Source organism: Acanthochromis polyacanthus, chromosome 13 (assembly GCF_021347895.1).
Source record: "Acanthochromis polyacanthus isolate Apoly-LR-REF ecotype Palm Island chromosome 13, KAUST_Apoly_ChrSc, whole genome shotgun sequence".
Classification (NCBI taxonomy): domain Eukaryota; kingdom Metazoa; phylum Chordata; class Actinopteri; family Pomacentridae; genus Acanthochromis; species Acanthochromis polyacanthus.
In genome coordinates, this window is record NC_067125.1 from 33,671,084 (window position 1) to 33,689,847 (window position 18,764).

General features: G+C 40.8%; 2 protein-coding genes and 2 non-coding genes across 8 annotated transcripts; 3 read left to right on the top strand and 1 right to left on the bottom strand.

The window, feature by feature from the left end:
- The first annotated feature begins 473 nt into the window (after positions 1-473).
- Positions 474-12,506, top strand: dyrk1ab (dual-specificity tyrosine-(Y)-phosphorylation regulated kinase 1A, b). 5 transcript variants are annotated; one of them, XM_022210632.2, is made up of 12 exons: positions 474-1,321; positions 3,181-3,250; positions 4,779-4,975; positions 5,267-5,359; positions 5,818-6,006; positions 6,261-6,408; positions 6,511-6,797; positions 6,968-7,114; positions 7,524-7,664; positions 7,805-8,108; positions 8,429-8,553; positions 8,861-12,506. In XM_022210632.2, exons 2-12 carry the CDS (start codon positions 3,241-3,243, stop codon positions 9,446-9,448), a joined length of 2,229 nt encoding a protein of 742 aa, XP_022066324.1. In that variant the 5' UTR covers positions 474-1,321; positions 3,181-3,240; the 3' UTR covers positions 9,449-12,506. The 5 variants fall into 5 exon arrangements, with proteins under 5 accessions (XP_022066324.1, XP_022066327.1, XP_022066325.1 ...); XM_022210633.2 differs by lacking the exon at positions 474-1,321 and adding an exon at positions 1,408-2,181; XM_022210635.2 differs by lacking the exon at positions 3,181-3,250.
- A 173-nt stretch (positions 12,507-12,679) lies between these two features.
- trnap-cgg (transfer RNA proline (anticodon CGG)) lies at positions 12,680-12,751 on the top strand. The gene has a single exon. It is a non-coding gene; the product is annotated as a tRNA-Pro (tRNA).
- Positions 12,752-13,014: 263 nt separating this feature from the next.
- trnap-agg (transfer RNA proline (anticodon AGG)) lies at positions 13,015-13,086 on the bottom strand. The gene has a single exon. It is a non-coding gene; the product is annotated as a tRNA-Pro (tRNA).
- Positions 13,087-13,599: 513 nt separating this feature from the next.
- Positions 13,600-18,546, top strand: thap12b (THAP domain containing 12b). Its single transcript, XM_022210629.2, has 5 exons — positions 13,600-13,955; positions 15,263-15,383; positions 15,494-15,601; positions 15,713-15,749; positions 15,866-18,546. Exons 1-5 carry the CDS (start codon positions 13,867-13,869, stop codon positions 17,770-17,772), a joined length of 2,262 nt encoding a protein of 753 aa, XP_022066321.1. The 5' UTR covers positions 13,600-13,866; the 3' UTR covers positions 17,773-18,546.
- The last annotated feature ends 218 nt before the right edge of the window (positions 18,547-18,764 follow it).

Below are 18,764 nucleotides of genomic sequence, written 5' to 3' on the forward strand. Positions count from 1 at the left end.
ATTTTGTGACTTTGTGAATCTTTAGTAACACAAAAACTCACATAAATCACAATTTAGATATCTTTTCCAATATTTTATCCTTATTTTAAGTTATGTTTAAATATGTATACTTGTACAAAAATAAAGAAATAAAGGTTCTAGCACGATGAGAAATCATTTGCATTGTTAGGAATATCATTATATCAGTATTATTTAAGAATGGTAACGGGTGTGTTGGGGGAGCTCACAAATGACTGAGGGAGAAGTCTGGTATCCACAGAGCTGCAACCATAAATGCAACGTTCGTTTCACATTGTTAAAATAAACACAGTCGACGATTTACATCTGTGTCGGCTGCTAGCAACAGGCCAAACGCGGTTAAAAAGCCAGACAGGGACACCACTGGAGTTATGTGTGTCCTGTAACTCTGGCCAGTTAGATTTTATTCGTCATTGGTACATCCGGGTACTTTATTTTTTGATTGACAGTTGCCATGGCAACAAGCTAGAGCATCGCCATTTTGTCAGGAGGGTTTTTTTCCCAGCTCAGTCTTTTCAAATGTTCTCCCTTCCCGCCGGAATAATGCTGTCAGTGGATATATGTTTGACGTTTTTGGATATCGAAATGCGTTTAGTGGATCGGATTAAGAAGATCAAGAGGCCGACGTTTTAACATAGTTGAAATAATTAGGCGGCGCCGCACTAACTCAGTTGTCCGTGTCTCTGGTCCACCGGGCCGGTTCACTGCGCAGGTTTGGACCGCGCGCCATTTTGTGAAAATTGACACAAAATTCCTAACCAAAATTATCAGAGGACACGGTTTCTGTTTCATGTTTGAAATACTCTGGGCTTAACTGCGCTGTCGTATTTATCGAAGCGGCCGACGCGAAATTTGCAAAGACAACGTTATATCAGAATTTGGCATAACATTTATTTAGCGGTAGCTAGAATTGTTAGCTTGAGGCTAGCCAAAGAAGCTACAGCTAGCCAAGGCAGGTAGCTAATGTTAGCTGCGTTCATTTTGTCAACTAGCTAGCCAGTTCGCTAAGGTTAGCTAGTAAGTTATGCGTGCTAGTTAATGTTAGCATGTTGCTTGTCATCAGCTGATGGTAACGTTGGTCAAAGTTGCTTCGATCACCGATGTTGTTCATTAAAGCTTGGGACATGAAGAGCGTATTAAATCTGACTGGCGAATTATTTTAGAGTTTGCCGGTCAGAGGACGGGAATCGGATTTAACGTTAACATTACTCGCTAACCGTGCAGGGAGGGGAGAATCTCAAGCTGGATAAGTTTCCTCATCATACAGGTTATTGGACTTTAAATGAAGATCGTGCCATCAGAGGTGAGCAATTGTAAAATGTTATATTTGACATTCGTTTGCTCAACGTTTCACGTTAACGCTTTCGCAGATGTATATTCTATGTAACGTGAATGGTTAACAATGATGGACGCGACAGTGAAGTTGAGAATGGTAGCTTATGGTATGGCGGCTAGCTAACATTTTGTGGCGGTGCCGACTCCGGTGAAGCCACCGTTAACATTTGCTTTCAGTCAGTAGGTCAACGGAGGAATTGTAATGATAGACAAGAACAGCATTACGGCTGGTGGTGAACTAACTTAGAGGGTGTAACGGATTGTGTGGGTTTGGACAGAGAGTCATGCTGGCACGGTGTTAACGTTACAGCTAACGTTAACCCTGCAATATTAGACACTGTCATTGCACGGTTGAAGCAAATGTTCCTTCGTTAGCTAACCATCCTGATTTGATTTACTGTCTATGCGGTGTCTAACTGCATTAATATGAAGGGTGTAGTTTGGGTTTTACAGATATACGGTACAGAAGCTAACCAGGGCTAACGCCTCGTAGCTAATTCGGGGCTAACCTGGCTAATGGTTAACGTTGACTTGTTGACGAACCAGCTGAATGGGCCCCACAACCCGCTGGCTGCACACAGCGTCACTAGCTAACGTTAACGTTGGATTGGTGAGAGATATGCTTGCTTGTCCCGCAGTTTTCAGGGTAACGTTAACGACGACAACGTTAGCTAGTTAGACTGCTAACGGTAACGCGAGCCTGAATACGTTTGTCATTTATACGAGGAATTGGAAGCACACACGAACGATATGTAGCAAGAGGGGACGCAAATTAACACTGAATATGCTTCCTAAATTCCAACCATGACGAGATCTACCCCATCATCTGTAAGTACAGAGCTGCTCGCGAGCCGTCTTTATACACGAACGTTAGGCTTTTAATTGTTTTGGATGGGCTACATTTGATTCAGCTTTGCAATGGATCTAATCAGTTGGGCGTGAGAAGATGACACATAGGCTTGTTACAGAGGTCTTTAGCCATCACTTATGATATGATACGGTTACTAATAGCAAGCTAGCTGTCGTTATATTTACACCTAAATAGGCCCGTTGATGCCGTAATGACTAGAGCCAGGAAAGGAACTGTTCATATGTCAGTACTGAAAATTAAGAATAATCAGACGTTTATGAAAGACTCAAGAGCTACAAATGCGCCTGTAATATGGCTTTATGAGCACATGTAGCTTAATTTTTTTTACCAGTAGGGTTTGTGATTTTTAAAATGTCAAATTCACCCCAGTCTAATACCAGCTATTGTGTTTGTAAAATGGGCTCAAACCAAACTTTTTCAGTTCTTTGTCAATTTGCATAATATTGTACAGTAATTATAGTTAAACCAGTTGGTTCTGACTATAAATTGCTTATTTCTAAAATAATATTTTTTCTTTAAAAAACACTATTTAGTATAATTTAAGTAGCATATTTACAGTAGACACAATGAGAGGAGATCAAGTGCTCTTACAAATCCACAACAATATTAATCCTGATTTTTTTTGGGTGTTCTGTAGGTTGTACTTCTGTGTGAACTATTTATCTTTTAACAGTTTCACAAGAGCTTCATATGCTCAATACTTTAAAGATATTCTCTAGGTATTACCTGTTTGTGATTGTTGATCCACAAGCAGCTTACCTATTTAAGATTTGAGCTTTATTTTTTAATTCCCACAAAATTCATACATTCACCCCAAGCACACTTTAGAAAGTTTTGGGGTGCCCTCTCTTCTTTAGTGGCCCTCTATACCTTCTTCTTAACAGAAGTTCACCCACTATGAAGTTAAATACTACTAAAGATGCACAATGATAATAATCTGTTTTTATTCTTTGTAGTGGATTGTGGTTTGCTGCTGGACTCTCCTCCCAGGATGATATGAAATTTTACAGGAGAAGATGCATCCAGGTTAGCTGCTATATATTAAGCCTTAACCCTTTGGTGGGGAAGTAGTTCACCTAAGATCTTCTCTTTCAGTTATGTTGCTGTTTTGAATTTGGCGTGCAGACTCACAAATCTAAGGACATACTAAGTGAGGAAAAGTCAAACAATGCTGAATCATTATTAAGACTGGTCAGTACAGTGTTTAAGATGTACACTCAATGCAGTTTAACTTTATTCTTCACGACAGAACTCAAAGTGATTAAAATTAATTTGTTTTCAGGTTTCAGCTGTCAAACACACATATTAGTTATTTTGACAAATGAGAATTATTATTTAAGTGCTGTTAACATCCCATTTCTATTTTTAAAAAGCTACAGTGAAAATTCTGACTTGAATGAATTTTAATAAAATAGATTTCTTAAAAAAGAATATATATATATATACATATATATATATAATTTCTTAGTTTTCATTTGAAATACAGTGGGTGTCTGTGCTCTATCATCTTACAGTTCCTCTTATTTCTGTCAGTGGATGTGTATTTTTTGCTTTTCCAAAGCTGGGTCAGCTTTCTAACGCTCTCAGATGGAGTGCAGGTTTTGGGCTGTGCAGCTATTTTGCTGTCAGGCTCTTGTGTTGAAAGCAACGTCTAAGTGTGCCAAAGTTCAATTTTATTTCTTGTTTATTTCTTGTTTTCTCATTGGAAAATGGGAGCAGCTCTGCCCTGGCAACAAAAGTAGGCTATTTGCATACTGCGTTGTGATTGGTCTGTGCATTGATGGGCTTGCCAAATCACGCTGTATCTCTGTGGTGATAGGCTATGCTAATTAGGTGCTGTTGCTGGGATTCTGAATAGTGGTTACTGTGTAGCACTGGTGAATTGTGTTGTCTGGTGAGAGATGCTGATAGCTGAACATGCTATTTAATAATTTTTTGATTCCTTCTGGCTTAAAATGAAGGATGATTCACTGTACAGTGTGGAGATGCTTTATTTTCACCCCTTTTCACTGTTAAACCTGCTGTTTTGCTCCTTTTTCTTCACAAAGGTTGATATACTACTGTTATATTTTATTTTGTGGTTATCCTTTGATGCATTTTTTGACTTTACATGTTTAACTAAAGACACTATGTATTACCCTGACATGTCTCTTAACAATGTATTAATCCTTGTTATTCTCAACATGTAATGGTCATTTTTTTTGTTTTTTAAGGAGTGAGTCTGATTATTTCGACATACATGTAAATAGTACTAATGCATAATTTGCATTTTGCAAATATTTTGCTTTCCTAAAGATACATTTATGCATTTTGTGTTAAGGGTATTGTTAATGGTTAGATTCAGCAGCAAATACTGCATGTTTATGTTACATCTGTACAGTAAGTAGCAATTATCTTTGCCTGTTATATTTTTGGGCCAAGAATCTCTTGTGTGAAGAGGAAATACAGTTGTTTCACATCAGGATTATTACCCCTTTCCTCCTTTTTGTCTAATATTACATGTAATGTTGAATTAGGTTAATATGCAACTCATAGCAGGTTTAATTTCTTCCAGGAGGAGAGACTTCAGCATGCAAACCTTCGTCCGTCCGGCTTGCGCCCTCTTTTTCTTTACACACTGCTGGTCTTCAGATGGCTGCTCCAATGCCCCATACGCACCAGCAGTACAGTGACCGCCACCAGCCAAGCACTGACCAATCTGTTACGGTCTTACCGTACAGCGACCAGACACCACAGCTCACTGCCAATCAGGTACACTGCCCCTACCCCACTCCACCTCTTTGATTTCTTGTAGTCTTAGTATGTAGTGTTAGAAGAATTGTAATACATAATGTGATATGAAAGTCTACTTCCCTTTTTTGCTGCTGTCACCAGGCAGAGTAGCTGCTTGTCAAATGTTTTTTTTCCAGTCTAGCTCTTTCATATTGTGGAAAATTATTTGTCATAAATTTAGCCTCATAATATCAAACTGTTATTTACAGAGGTGCTATGCATATTTTTTTTGTCAATGAAATGTTGTAATTTTCCTTTTTGATACTTCAGAGGCACATGCCCCAGTGCTTTCGTGACCCAACTTCAGCTCCCCTGAGGAAGCTCTCCATTGACCTTATCAAAACATACAAACACATCAATGAGGTTAGTTTGGTTCTTCGTTAAATGCATTTACGGTTGCAACAATTAGTGAGTCAACTGTTTGACAAAATGTATCGTCTTCTCTTTTGGTAATAAAATCATTGCTTTTTTAAGAGTAAAGATGTCTAATATTTTATGTCTGTAGCTTTTCAAATATGAACAATTGATGTACTTCTTTGTTACATATAACAGTGACCTAAATATCCCAAGGTTTTTTACTGTTGGTCAGGCAAAGTATAATATGTAAGGATAGCTACTTGGTTTGTGGTAAATCATGTTGACCTTTTTTTTTTCTCGATGTTTCCTGTCCTTGTGTAAATATAACAATTGATTCATCAAATAAAAAAAACATAGTGCCAGATGAATAGCTGGATCCCTTTATGGATTTGTCACACTTTAAAGAGTGAAACTTGGAGTAAAATGTTTAGTGTGATCATGTGAATTGTTTTGTTCATTTATAGGTGTATTATGCAAAAAAGAAGCGACGGCACCAACAGGGTCAGGGTGAAGACTCCAGCCACAAAAAGGAGAGGAAAGTCTTTAATGATGGCTATGACGATGATAACTATGACTACATCGTCAAGAATGGGGAGAAGTGGATGGACCGCTATGAGATTGATTCCTTGATAGGAAAAGGATCATTTGGACAGGTGCTTTATGATAAATTACACATACATGTACACTTGATTTGAGAACATGTGAAGCAGAAAATAGTCTTTAATTTCTTAAAACAAATTATGGTTTAATTTTGCCCTGTATAAATAACCTTAAGATATTTAATGCCATCTACTGAAGGTTTTTAATATGTGGTTAATATGTGAAATGTTGATGTTTAATATTGAATAGACAGAATTTCGATTTAACTTTGGAGAACATTAACATTTGCCCTTGTTGGCATTTTCAGGTTGTGAAAGCATATGACCGAGCAGAGCAGGAATGGGTTGCCATTAAGATCATCAAGAACAAGAAAGCTTTCCTCAATCAAGCCCAGATTGAAGTGCGCCTCCTAGAGCTCATGAACAAACATGATACCGAGATGAAATACTACATTGGTAATCCACTCTTCACATTTGCATTTGATCTCACAGAATATATCAAACAAATTTAAAGACTTTTCTTTATTTGACTAACATGGCCATTTTGATTTTCTGCAGTTCACCTAAAGCGTCACTTCATGTTTCGGAACCACCTCTGCCTCGTGTTTGAGATGCTGTCATATAACCTATACGACCTGCTCCGAAATACCAACTTCCGTGGCGTCTCGCTCAATCTCACCCGGAAGTTTGCCCAGCAGCTATGCACGGCGCTACTCTTCCTGGCCACGCCTGAGCTCAGCATCATCCACTGTGACCTGAAGCCTGAGAACATCCTCCTCTGTAACCCCAAGAGGAGTGCCATCAAAATAGTGGACTTTGGCAGCTCATGCCAACTAGGACAAAGGGTATCTAGCTGCATTTTTTCTTATCAGCAATAAAAATTATGTATGCAAAAAATGTCCCTGAGAAATGTACGATATATGGTCCTCTATACATTAGGTATAATGATTAGCTTGCTCAGTGTTTATAGGCAAACAGTGAGTCTCACTATCTGTCCCTTTTTTTTTTTTTGTAGATATACCAATATATCCAGAGTCGCTTCTACCGTTCCCCAGAGGTACTGCTCGGAATGCCCTATGACCTGGCCATCGATATGTGGTCCTTGGGTTGCATCTTGGTAGAAATGCACACTGGAGAACCTCTCTTCAGTGGAGCCAATGAGGTATAGAAATCTAAAACATTACTTACATTTGTTCTGTGCTGGCCTTTGTTATATAACCGAGAATGACAAATGACAATGACTTTCGCTTGATGTCTATTTTACAAATAATGTTGTGTAGACCTCGAAGGTTGAGAAATGGAGTTCACGAGCCAAAAACATTACACACCACTGTGTTGTCAAGCTGTTGTCTTAGATGAAGTGAATTCTTGCTAACTTTAAGACTTAAATACTTTCAGAGTTAAGTCATCTTAGGACAATCTTTGATTGCATTTAATTTCATTTATTATGGATATAAAAATGCATTCAGTGTGCTAATAATTGGCAAAATATGCACAGTAAATGTTAGTTCTGCCTGATAAATCTCTCTGCCAGCAGGACTAATTAACTTGAGCTATAATATTTTCTCCAGGTGGACCAGATGAACAAAATAGTTGAGGTTCTTGGTATCCCGCCTAATCACATAATGGACCTAGCCCCAAAAGCAAGGAAGTTCTTTGAGAAGCTTTCGGATGGTACATGGAGTGTTAAGAAGACCAAAGATGGCAAAAGGGTGAGTTCTGCTCTTTGATGCAGTCAGACTCAGACATCAATTTGTGATGGTGATTATTGAGAAAAAATAGGATAGATTGTGTGATACAGAAGTGACATATGAGTAAATCTTTTAATCGTGGTGTACTGTGCTCTAAACAGTATAAGCCTCCAGCTTCGCGGAAGCTCCACTCCATCCTGGGTGTGGAGACAGGGGGTCCAGGTGGCCGGCGGGCGGGAGAGTCTGGCCATGCTGTTGCTGACTACTTGAAGTTCAAGGACCTGATCCTCCGGATGTTGGACTATGACCCTAAAAGCCGCATCCAACCCTACTATGCCCTGCAGCACAGCTTCTTCAAGAAGACTGCGGATGAGGGGACCAATACAAGCAGTAGTGTGTCTACAAGCCCCGCGTTAGAGCAGTCCCAGTCTTCAGGAACCACCTCCAGCACCTCCTCTAGTTCAGGTAAGGACCACCTAAATATTCTGGATCGCTTTTCTGCTGCTGTTCATTTCAAGTAGTGGCACATGTTGATATATCAAGTTTATTTTAACTGAACAATAGAGATGTATCTTGTAACTGTACTGGCATTATTGATTTGATAAACTGTAGTCTAGCCATAATTATGAACTCTTATCACAAGTTATTAACTAGAGGGAATGATGATAAAATTACTGTATTGATGTTTTAGAACTTTGAGACAATAAGCATGAGATAATCCTGTTGCAACCTTTCATATTTTTGATGTGAATTTGCTGAGGCTGACACCTTTATTTAACACTTAGGAGGATCATCTGGGACAAGTACCAGTGGCAGAGCAAGATCAGACCCTACCCATCACCACTTGCACAGTGGAGGACACTTTGGCACGGCCATGCCTGCCATCGATGGTGACAGCCTCTGCCCACAGGTCAGTATATTGCACAGAAAGATTTGAAATATGTGATACTGAGTAGAGTTTTTGTAGTGGTCATAAAATAAAAATTGAATGTTTTGTTTATTCTAAAAGATTGTCATGCTTCCTTAATTGTAAACATGAAACTTGATTTCATTAAATGTATTGCAAAGGAGGCTTACATTGCTTCTTGATGGATAGCGGATCATCTCTTATTAATATTCTTGTAGATCATAACATTTAGGCAATTCTAATTTAGGTCGCTAACAATGATGCGGCCATATTCCACAACTGACTCTTGCCGTTTGCTTGAAATTGACAGGCAAGACAGCCTTACCCACCCCCGCTGGTGTGGGGAGGTGGCGTTGGACCAGAGTCCGTCACTGGAGAGACCCACCCAGTCCAGGAGACCACCTTCCATGTTCCCCCTCAGCACCCTAAGGCCCTGCATCCCCACTCACATACTCATCACCACCACGGGCAGATGATGGCTACACGCCCACGCCCACGCCACTACACCTCCCCGACACACAGCTCCTCGACACAGGACTCCATGGAGGTGGTTCATGGCCATCTGTCCATGACCTCCCTGTCTTCCTCTGCCTCCTCTTCCTCTACATCGTCCTCTTCCACTGGGAACCATGGCAACCAGGCCTACCAGCTCCGCCATTTGCCCGCTGGAGCCCTTGACTTTGGTCAGAATGGTGGGCTGAGCATGGGGCTAGGTGCCTTCTCGAACCCACGGCAGGAGACTGGCATGGCAGCGCACCCTGCTTTCTCCATGGGCACGAACACAGGGCCTGCCCACTACCTAGCGGAAGGCCACCTGGGCATGAGGCAGGGCATGGACCGGGAGGAGTCTCCAATGACTGGAGTGTGTGTGCAGCAGAGTTCTATGGCCAGCTCGTGACTGCACTGACATTTGGCTGTGTGTTCCCCCTGTGCGTCATTTTTAAGGTGGTGTTTTTTACTACAAGGTGTGTTGAGAACAAAAGCTGCTCACGTCAGAAGGGAGATATCACTGAACCGCTACTACAGAGAAAAACCTTTGTTAAAAAGTATATATGTAATTTTCATCAGTTTTTCTTTTGCAATCATTAGGCACAAAATAATACTGCGGAATAACCATAGTGAGATTGAGACATCCATCTTACCATTTCACCAGTTTCATGTAACCACCAAGTAATCACCATATGGTATTATGTGGCAAAATCTTCTAAGGAGCATTTCAGAGTGAAGTTTGAAGCTGTTTTGCAGGTAGCTGTTGGTGATGAAATGCTTGGCGTCCTCTTTCGGTTCAATCCGTGGACCGCCTGACATTACTGTTCCACTGGTTCTTAATTATTTTTGCCCTTTTTTAAGTGAAATTTCACATAAAAGCTGCTTGTAAATCCTGTAGCTTGACAATGAGGGGAAGTGTTTGCGGTGATATTTCTTGTTGTTGGTCGGTATTGTGTAACTCTGTTAAAGGGGAGCACATAGCAGTGGAGTCCCTATGCGTGTGCTGGCCGGGTGGAGAGGAGACCCCGCAGGTGGATACTGACACCAACCGGGTCAAAGGAGAGGGAAGCACCACCCCTCAGGCCTAGAGGCCCCGTAGTCCTGCAAGCTACAGCCGGGCCCGGCACAGACGAGAGCAGCGATGGGCACGGGAGACGAAAGGATCCAGCCCAGCGAAAGGAAGACAGTCAGTGGCTGGTTCTAGATAACCCTTTGGCCTTATGACTCATGGACTTGGAATGGGATGGAGCTGGACATTATCATTTGAATTAAGATGGCTTTTCTCTATTTTTCTCTCTAGACAGCCCTTAATTCTTTAAGGAAATTAAAACAACTTAGAAAAGGTAAATACGAATGGTAATTTGAGGCCTTTCTCGACAAAGATTTCGTCTTCAGCAGGGCCCCACATAACAGGGTCTTATTGTACACAACAACCTCCTAAACATTACTTCCTTGAAATTCACTGGTTAAGGATTTTGCAGTGGAAAGAACTATCTATTCCAGAGTTTACCCTTTTATGTTTTGTTATTTTTTCCCTTTTGCATGTAGTTCCTCATCAGAACCACCTGCACAAGTCTCTCCATCCAAAACATGGAAACTGAAGAAAAAAATGAGTTAAGTGACTGCCTTTTTTCTCCTCAAATTATGCTGTGAATTTTACAAGAATTTATTTTCCCTTTGGATATGTTTTTATACCAAAGCAGTTGTTTTATAGCATATAGGTGTCTGTAACCAATAATGTAGCAGTTCACCACTTTGACGCAAAGTTTATCAAGATCTTATTTTAACGTCAACACAAACAGCTGCAATATATTACTTTAGCAAAACTGGAGACCGTTGTCGAGACCGTTGGCTATTGTGTATTCTGGCCAGATTTGTTTGCAACGTTTTACCAAAACTGTTTCCATATTAATTGGTAGATTATTTTGGGAGTCTTTTAAAACTTTGGTATGTTAGAGAATTTGGTAGTTACTCTGCAGGCTCCGGAGTAGCAAGATAGAAGCTGATGGTTTAAAAAAAAAAAAAAAAAAAAGGAGACTAATGCGTTCTATTTCTGTGTCGTCGTTTTTCTTTTGCCCCCATCATACTATTTCAAAGGGTGTTGCTGCCTTTCATACATCATTTGGTCAACTTGGCTAGTTTCTGCCGTGAAGCAAGACTTTGTCATTGTCTTGGCAGGGTAAGGATAATTGTGGCAAATCAGTTTGTGTTGAATGGTATTGTTCTGATTTGGTAGGGCAGATCCCCATGATTGTTGTCCTATTCAAAGGGAAAGGGTGTCTGTCAGCCCACAATCACATGCTTTGCCTAGGCAGACATGCATGTCCTCAAAACATTACAGTCAATTACCAGATTTTTTTTATATCAGGGATTTTGAAGTGCTTTCTTTCTTCTGTTGCTCATTTTACCAGCTTTGAAATTAGACAAGAAAAAAAAAACCTGCCCACAACCACCTCTCAAATTAAGGGCAGGCTACAGGTCATGCTGTTGTCATTTTAAAGGAGAAACCATCATAAGAAATCATGCTTGGTATTTCCACAAACACAAATGTAAAGCTACCTATATTGAGATTGGGGTTTTATCTGGATGTCAAGGTTAATTGCAAATTTGCAATCATTTTTCATACCCCGCAGAATTTGAGACATTTAGAAATTGCCAGTGGTTTTATTACTGGCACTCATACTGGTACTAAACATTCCAAAAATAAAGACTGAAAAAGAAAAAAAATTGACTGCAGTGACTCGTAAGTGTGCGCCTATTTCAGATCATGCTGATTGACCTCTTATTTAGAGCAGTTGTCATGAAATGCAGCCCCTTTTTAATAGTTGAAATAGAATTTATGTATATATTTATATTTTTTTAATAAAGGAAGTATAGAACTCACTACCTTGCTCCTGCTGGTATGTTGATTATGTTTGTCAATTTGGTGACCATTCAGTGGGCAGGAACTCCTGTTTTCTTAGTGGCAAAACCTTGCCTTTTGGCAAAGGTACTTGACTACATCAGGACAACACTATGAGGTAGGGTTTGAATCAAACAGGGAAAGCTAGATCTTCAAACCTTAATAATTTTCACAGGGTATATTGTAAGTGCATGTACATCACAAACCTTACTTTTTGGTTATATGAGAAGCACATGGTTGAAAAAAGGTTCCATCTTTCATAAGCCTGTTCAGTTTGTGGTTTATACACAAACACGTATACTTGTCGACATATCTGAACACCCAACAGAAGTTGAAATCCTCTTATTTAATTTGGATTTATCCTTTTCATTTTTGATTTCACATTTTTTTCACTTTTTTTGTACATGCAACATGCACTATAGAATTGAACAGCATGGGGGAAAGGATAAGTCCATGTATCCACAGATTGTAAGATCTAGTCAAGACTTTGCTGTGTTTATGACAATGCCCTTTGTATTATATTAAGACAGTCTTATGTATGATATATAAAAAGAAGTTAATTGAATTGCTCTGCGTGTCTTTATTGCTCCAACTACATCCACATTAGCTGAAGTGTTACATAATCATACATTAGCCATAAAAAAAAACGACAGAAAAAATACGTAGTGTACACGAAATGGACAGCTGTACGGTACAAGGCTTTCATAAAGAAAAAGACAAAGCCTATTGAAACGCCCCGGCTCGTTGGTCTAGGGGTATGATTCTCGCTTCGGGTGCGAGAGGTCCCGGGTTCAAATCCCGGACGAGCCCTGTTCCTTTTACTCGAGAAGCCAAGAAGCTTCAACAAAAAAAATACTGAGGAACTGCTAGGAAAATATGTAATGAGATAACAAAATTCCTCTTGGTTTGACGGGAAACACGTGGTCTTTTTATTTTTGTAACTGGGCATGGTGTCTCCGGGAAGCTTTCGGGGCCGTTTAACCGTGTGAGCTCCACTGCAGTCGGACTCTTGCCTTGACATTTTCCTTTAGCAGTGGTGAACCCTTGATGACACCGTGACGAACCAAAAAGTTGGGCTCGTCCGGGATTTGAACCCGGGACCTCTCGCACCCTAAGCGAGAATCATACCCCTAGACCAACGAGCCACATATAACAGTTTTGGACACATCCATTTTTACTCATTAGGTCATTTTGGTGTCATTCTCACATTATATGTCACATTTCATAATTTTGTTCATGTCGCAACATTCCTTGCATCAGCACATACATTTCTGCTCCATTAGAAAGGTAATTAGCTAACACTGGCGGCGAGTAATGATCAGGGGCACGCAGCTATCAATTGCTAGATTTACTTTCTATCTATCTATCTTATTTCATGACATACAGCCAGCTCGTGGTCTAAATAGGAGCGTGGCGACACACGATACCTAACGGACGTCATCTTTCTTAGCAAATACAGTCATAATTTAACTCGTTGCCCTACCCTTGCAGCTAACTAGCCCCTGTGTCGTCGTGAATACGCCGGTAGGCGGCAGCAGTGTGTCCTGAAGAGCTGCTGTCACTGCATTTAAAGATGAGGAAGAAGAATCGGTTTGGTGCCTTTTAATTGGTCAGTTGCATGGTTCAACTGACCAACGGTTATCGCTGTCATTTTTGTCGCCTCCAATCAGGTACCTCGTGGGCGGGACATCATCCTGCAAAACGGTCAGCCCCAAACTCAACCGTTGTGAATGTAATATTTTTGCAGTCTGAACTGTTTGGTAATCGTTCACGGAAACGTCGATAAGGCACTTTTTGCGGCTATGTAAGTCGTTTGTTAGTTTTACAAATCACCAACACCCCCTGGACTTCCTTACAAAAACAGTTGAGGATAGCAGATGGTAACAGTCAGCTAAGTTAGCTAAGCTAACTGTCTAGCCTGAAGCATGCCGAATTTTTGCGCGGCCCCAAACTGTACACGAAAGAGTACTCAGTCAGATTTGGCATTTTTTCGGTTTCCACGGGACCCAGAGAGGTAAGGCTTTATATTTAATGTTAACCATCTTAACAAACTTGAGTGTGAAGGTAACTACAGTGAACCTTGTGCGATTTCTTAGCCAGAGCAGTACTAAAATGACAAAACTGACAAATGGTAACAGTCCAAATGTTATTATTACTACCTCTTGTAAGGCATACTGCTGACTTTTCCTGTCATACCAGGATTGTTCTAAATTATCTCTGCTTATCTCAGCTGTTGTATTTGTGCTGTATACCCTAGCTTACTTTTAAACTCTGTTTTAGATTGATTTTTAACACTAACTCACTTGGTAGGTAAACCAGATACTCTAGTAACCTACATCCTAATAATGACAACTTCTATGTAATGTTGTGTTAGCTTCAATCATAACAACTATGGCTGCACAGTATTAGGAAAAAAGTGACATTGCAATATTTAGTTTTGCTACAATATATGTTGTGATATGGAATATGCACCAATTTATACCAGATGACTGGTGGAAATGTTTCCTAAAATAATAATTACATTTTGCAAAACCTGATAAAAGGCAATTTGAACCTTTTTCATATGGTGTATCATTAGGAAAGGCATCCAAAGTAGATTTGTTGTTGTGGACAGCATTCTGATTCGGCTTTGTCCTCATTATACTTTGTGATGCTGACATACATCGTCTAAGAAATTAGTCATGTTTCTTCATGTAGTGGCAACAATTGCAAGATGCTTCTAACAAAGTACCTGTTTTTGATCAACAACATCTTCTTTACTATAACATTGTTTATTTCTATACAGCTGCAGTTGCATTTCTTTTTGCAATGAAATCTTGACTTAAGAATGTCTCTCCTGCTTCTCCCTCATTTTTCTGTGCACATGTGAGGCTTACATGGCAACAAACTCTGTCTTGTAAATAAAGAAAACATATTCCATCTATCTTAAGAACTCTTAAACTGGAGTAAATTATGTTTAATCAGACTTCTTCTGTAGATTAGTCAAAGAGAATGAGAGCTGTATTGCTTTTTGTATAAAGCAAAGAGGTGTGACACGATGTGTTTAGGGTTAAATTGCCATACTTCACACCTCATGCCATGCAGTTATTGCACATGTGCACATCCCAATGTCGATGCAAAAACAATATATTTTTCAGCCATAATAGCAATACACTGATGATAGGAAACACTACACTTACTTTTACAGTTAGAAATTCAGCTTAAAACAAATGCTCTATTTCTTAACTCATGCGTGTTGTCTTTTTTACCTGTACATGCATGTGTGACCCTCATGTATCTCAAATTTCAAATGGAGTTAGCAAATGATTTTTTTTCCCTTAGATGCAGAATCTGGGTAGAGAACTGCCGCAGAGCAGATCTGGAGGCGAAAACATCAGACCAGTTGAATAAGCACTATAGGTTATGTGCCAAACACTTCGACCCTGCCATGGTGTGCAAAACAGTGAGTATTACATGATTCCTGTTGTTCTTTTTTTTCTGGCAGCATATTTCCGCATATTTTTTCAGAAATGTGCAACTCCTAAATTGCTGATGTGATTTATTGCTTTCCAGAGCCCTTACCGGACTGTATTGAAGGACACAGCCATTCCAACCATATTTGATCTAACAAGCCATTTAAAAAATCCTCATACCAGACATCGCAAGCGGATTAAAGAACTTGTAAGAAGCTGTTAATCGACCTTTGGTCTCTTTTCAGGGTTGTTTTCACGCAAATACATTTGATCGAGTGTTGTTTTACTTTTTTGAAATAAATTCTACTTTTAATTTCAGACCGATGAGGATATAAGGAGGATGAAAGAAAGAAGATGTAAGTGGTTCGAAAAATCGGTTGTTGTCATAAATACTTGAATGTCAGTTCTTTTCAGTGTCCATTTGCTGACATTGATCACTGCTCCTTTCTTGCCTCTCCATCTGTCTCCTCAGTGGCATCTTCAACTGATCAGCTTTCTTCTGGAAAAGATGATGGTGCTGATGATGGCACAGGCAACAATGATGATGAACCTCAGCTGTCCACAGAAGAGAAGGAGTTTCGTGAATACCTGCGGTCTTTGTTTGAGGTTGTGGTCATGTTAGGAAAGCAAGGTGTCCCGTTAGTGGCTGATAAAATACCTGAAGGTGAGCTCAAGTCCAACAACCTCCAGGCCCTCCTAGATTACCGCATGAATGCTGGAGATGAAGCCTTGACGAAGCGGTTTGAGGCAACAGCGGTAAACACAGAATACCTTTCTGCCGCCCAGCAGAATCAGCTCCTGGATGTTTGTGAGAACACAGTAAGGGAGGAGATGTTAATGGAGGTGAGAGAGAGTCGCTTCTTCTCCCTGGTGACGGGTGACCTTGTTGAATTTGCCAGCGAGAAACACCTGCCTCTGTTTTTACGCTATGTGAATCAGCAAAATGTCCTTCGAGAGGAGTTTTTGGACTTTGTGCCATTTGATGGTGATGAGCCTGTGCTGGTAGAAAGGCTCGAGGCCCAGCTGACCGACCGCTGGGGGCTTAGCATGGAGGACTGTCGTGGTCAGGCCCACAAGGCCACTGGGACTTCCACCACCAAGATGAAAGCTGTAGCAGTATTGCTGATGGAGAAGTATCCCCTGGCACTGCACATGCCTTGCTCCCATATGGCCCTGAACATCCACCTGGCCAACAGCCTCCCTTTCCCCAATGTCCAGGTTGTCATGGAGACCATGAGGAAGATCGGTGCTTTCTTTAGAACCCCATTAACTCAGGAAGAGCTGGAGAAGGCGATCTCTATTCACTACCAGAAGAATGAAGAGAAAGGAACGACCCTAAAACAAGCTTGTGGCTCAGGCTGGACTGAGCAACACAATGTTTTTGACCTGCTGGTAGATATGTTGCCGCCACTGCTGCTGTGCTTGGACGTTATTCGGGACAATGATGATGGAAAGTTTGTCGGTTCCGTCACGTCTGATGCGTACTCGATAGCAGAAACTCTTGCTGACTTTGAGGTCATTGTCACCATCGTCATCTTAAAGAATGTTCTGACGTTCACCAGAGCTTTTGGGAGGAACCTCCAAGGGGAAACGCTTGATGTGTTTTTTGCTGCCAACAGTCTAACAGCTGTCCTGCATTCACTCAACGAGGTCAATGACAACATCGACGTCTACCATGAGTTCTGGTTTGAGGAGGCGGTGAGCGTGGCCACTGTGATGGACATTCCTGTGAAGATCCCGAGGCTGTTCCTTCGGAAACAGCGAGCGGCCGATATGGGTGAAATCCAAGCAGAGCCGTATTTTAAAGAGTATGTGACGGTGGCTGTAATCCGCGGCGTCATGCAGGAGGTGGAGGACATGTTCTGTGAGACCAACCTCAAAGCTCTCAAGTGCCTGTCGCTGGTTCCAGCTGTCATGGGCCAAATGAAGTTCAACACCACAGAGGAGAACTACGCAGACGTTTACCGCAACGACCTCCCCAACCCCGACACGCTTCCCGCAGAGCTTCACTGTTGGAGGATCAAGTGGAAGCACAGAGGCAAAGAGGTGCGTCTACCCACTACCATCCACGAAACCTTGCAGCTCCCAGACGTCAAGTTCTTTCCCAATGTCAACTCCTTCCTCAAGGTGCTTTCGGCTTTGCCAGTGCTGAAGCTGGAGGAGAACAAAAGCGACACGGCGAGCGAGCGTCTGCAGGCTTATTTTGACAGCATGCCGGCTAAGCAGTGGAACAAAAGTCTGGCGGTGCTGAACGTTAACACTCATGTCAAACATGATCTGGACGTCATGGTGGACAAATACTGCAGATTGTATGTAGAGGACGATCCTGAAGGTGAGGCCAAGCTGGATGAAGCAACCGAGGAAGATGCCACCAAATGAATAAAGACATCGTCCGTACAGCTGTATGTTTCGATGTATGTTTATTTTAATGGAGCTGTGAAGCGGTGATTGGTGACATCTCACTGGAGTCAAACTGATTGTGTATTTAAATGCACTGCAGCTAATTCATGCACTGCAGTTGAACTTGCAGATTTGCAAGAAAACTAATTCTCAGCACTTCATGAAAGACTCAATTGTAAACTGCAAAGAACCACAAAACTGTGTCTGGGGGATGATCTGTAAATATTCCAAGTTCTGTTCGGCTCCTAGTCCAGCCTCTTCTGTAATGATTCTTTGTTCAGGAAAGTATTTTGTAAGCAGTTTTTTTTCTCCATTTATCTTTGTAAAATTAAGTGAACCGGTTTTCCTGCTGAAAATTACCTGCTGGCCTGTTTTCACTGTTGTGCTTTTCATTCGGACCACATGATGGAGGCAGACGTCTCAGTTGCGAGGTTTTACTGACTGTGAAGCAGGAAGAGCACAAGAGGGAGCAGTTACATCAAAATCAGCAGCATCCCTGAAATAATGCTGAACAGGAAGCGTTTTTTAAATAATTTAAAGACTTATCCTGCTAGCGTGACAGATTTTAGACAGTATAAAGAACAAGCATGTTGAAGGTTCACCTCTTTGATGGATTAAAATAGCTTTTGATCAATTGAATGAGGAAAATACCATTTGGATGTGTATTATAATAGCAGCAAATGTTTTGTACTGTTGTCAGATTTGACAAAAATGTTGCTTTAATAAAACACTTGGTGTAGAACAAAAAAATAAGGCATAACTGTGTCAGCTTTTTTACCGGAATATACTTCTTTTTCAGCTGCATGCTTTCAAAATATGGGTTGCATTCTAATATGCAAAGGGAAATCTCAAATAAATCTAAATGTCTGACTCATTTTGATGCACAATCAAGCTTTGATTTTCCTTGTTCTGAGCCTCAGCTGCATTCTCGGCCATTTCCTCTAAAATGGAACAATGGGCTTCTGTTACAT

Coding starts and splice junctions, on each gene's coding strand:
- dyrk1ab (XM_022210632.2), top strand. Junction 5,360..5,817: donor CATACAAACACATCAATGAG/GTTAGTTTGGTT, acceptor GTTCATTTATAG/GTGTATTATGCAAAAAAGAA. Junction 6,007..6,260: donor GAAAAGGATCATTTGGACAG/GTGCTTTATGAT, acceptor TGGCATTTTCAG/GTTGTGAAAGCATATGACCG.
- thap12b (XM_022210629.2), top strand. CDS start 13,867: ATGCCGAATTTTTGCGCGGCCCCAAACTGTACACGAAAGAGTACTCAG. Junction 13,956..15,262: donor TTTCCACGGGACCCAGAGAG/GTAAGGCTTTAT, acceptor TTTTTCCCTTAG/ATGCAGAATCTGGGTAGAGA. Junction 15,602..15,712: donor GCAAGCGGATTAAAGAACTT/GTAAGAAGCTGT, acceptor TTTTAATTTCAG/ACCGATGAGGATATAAGGAG.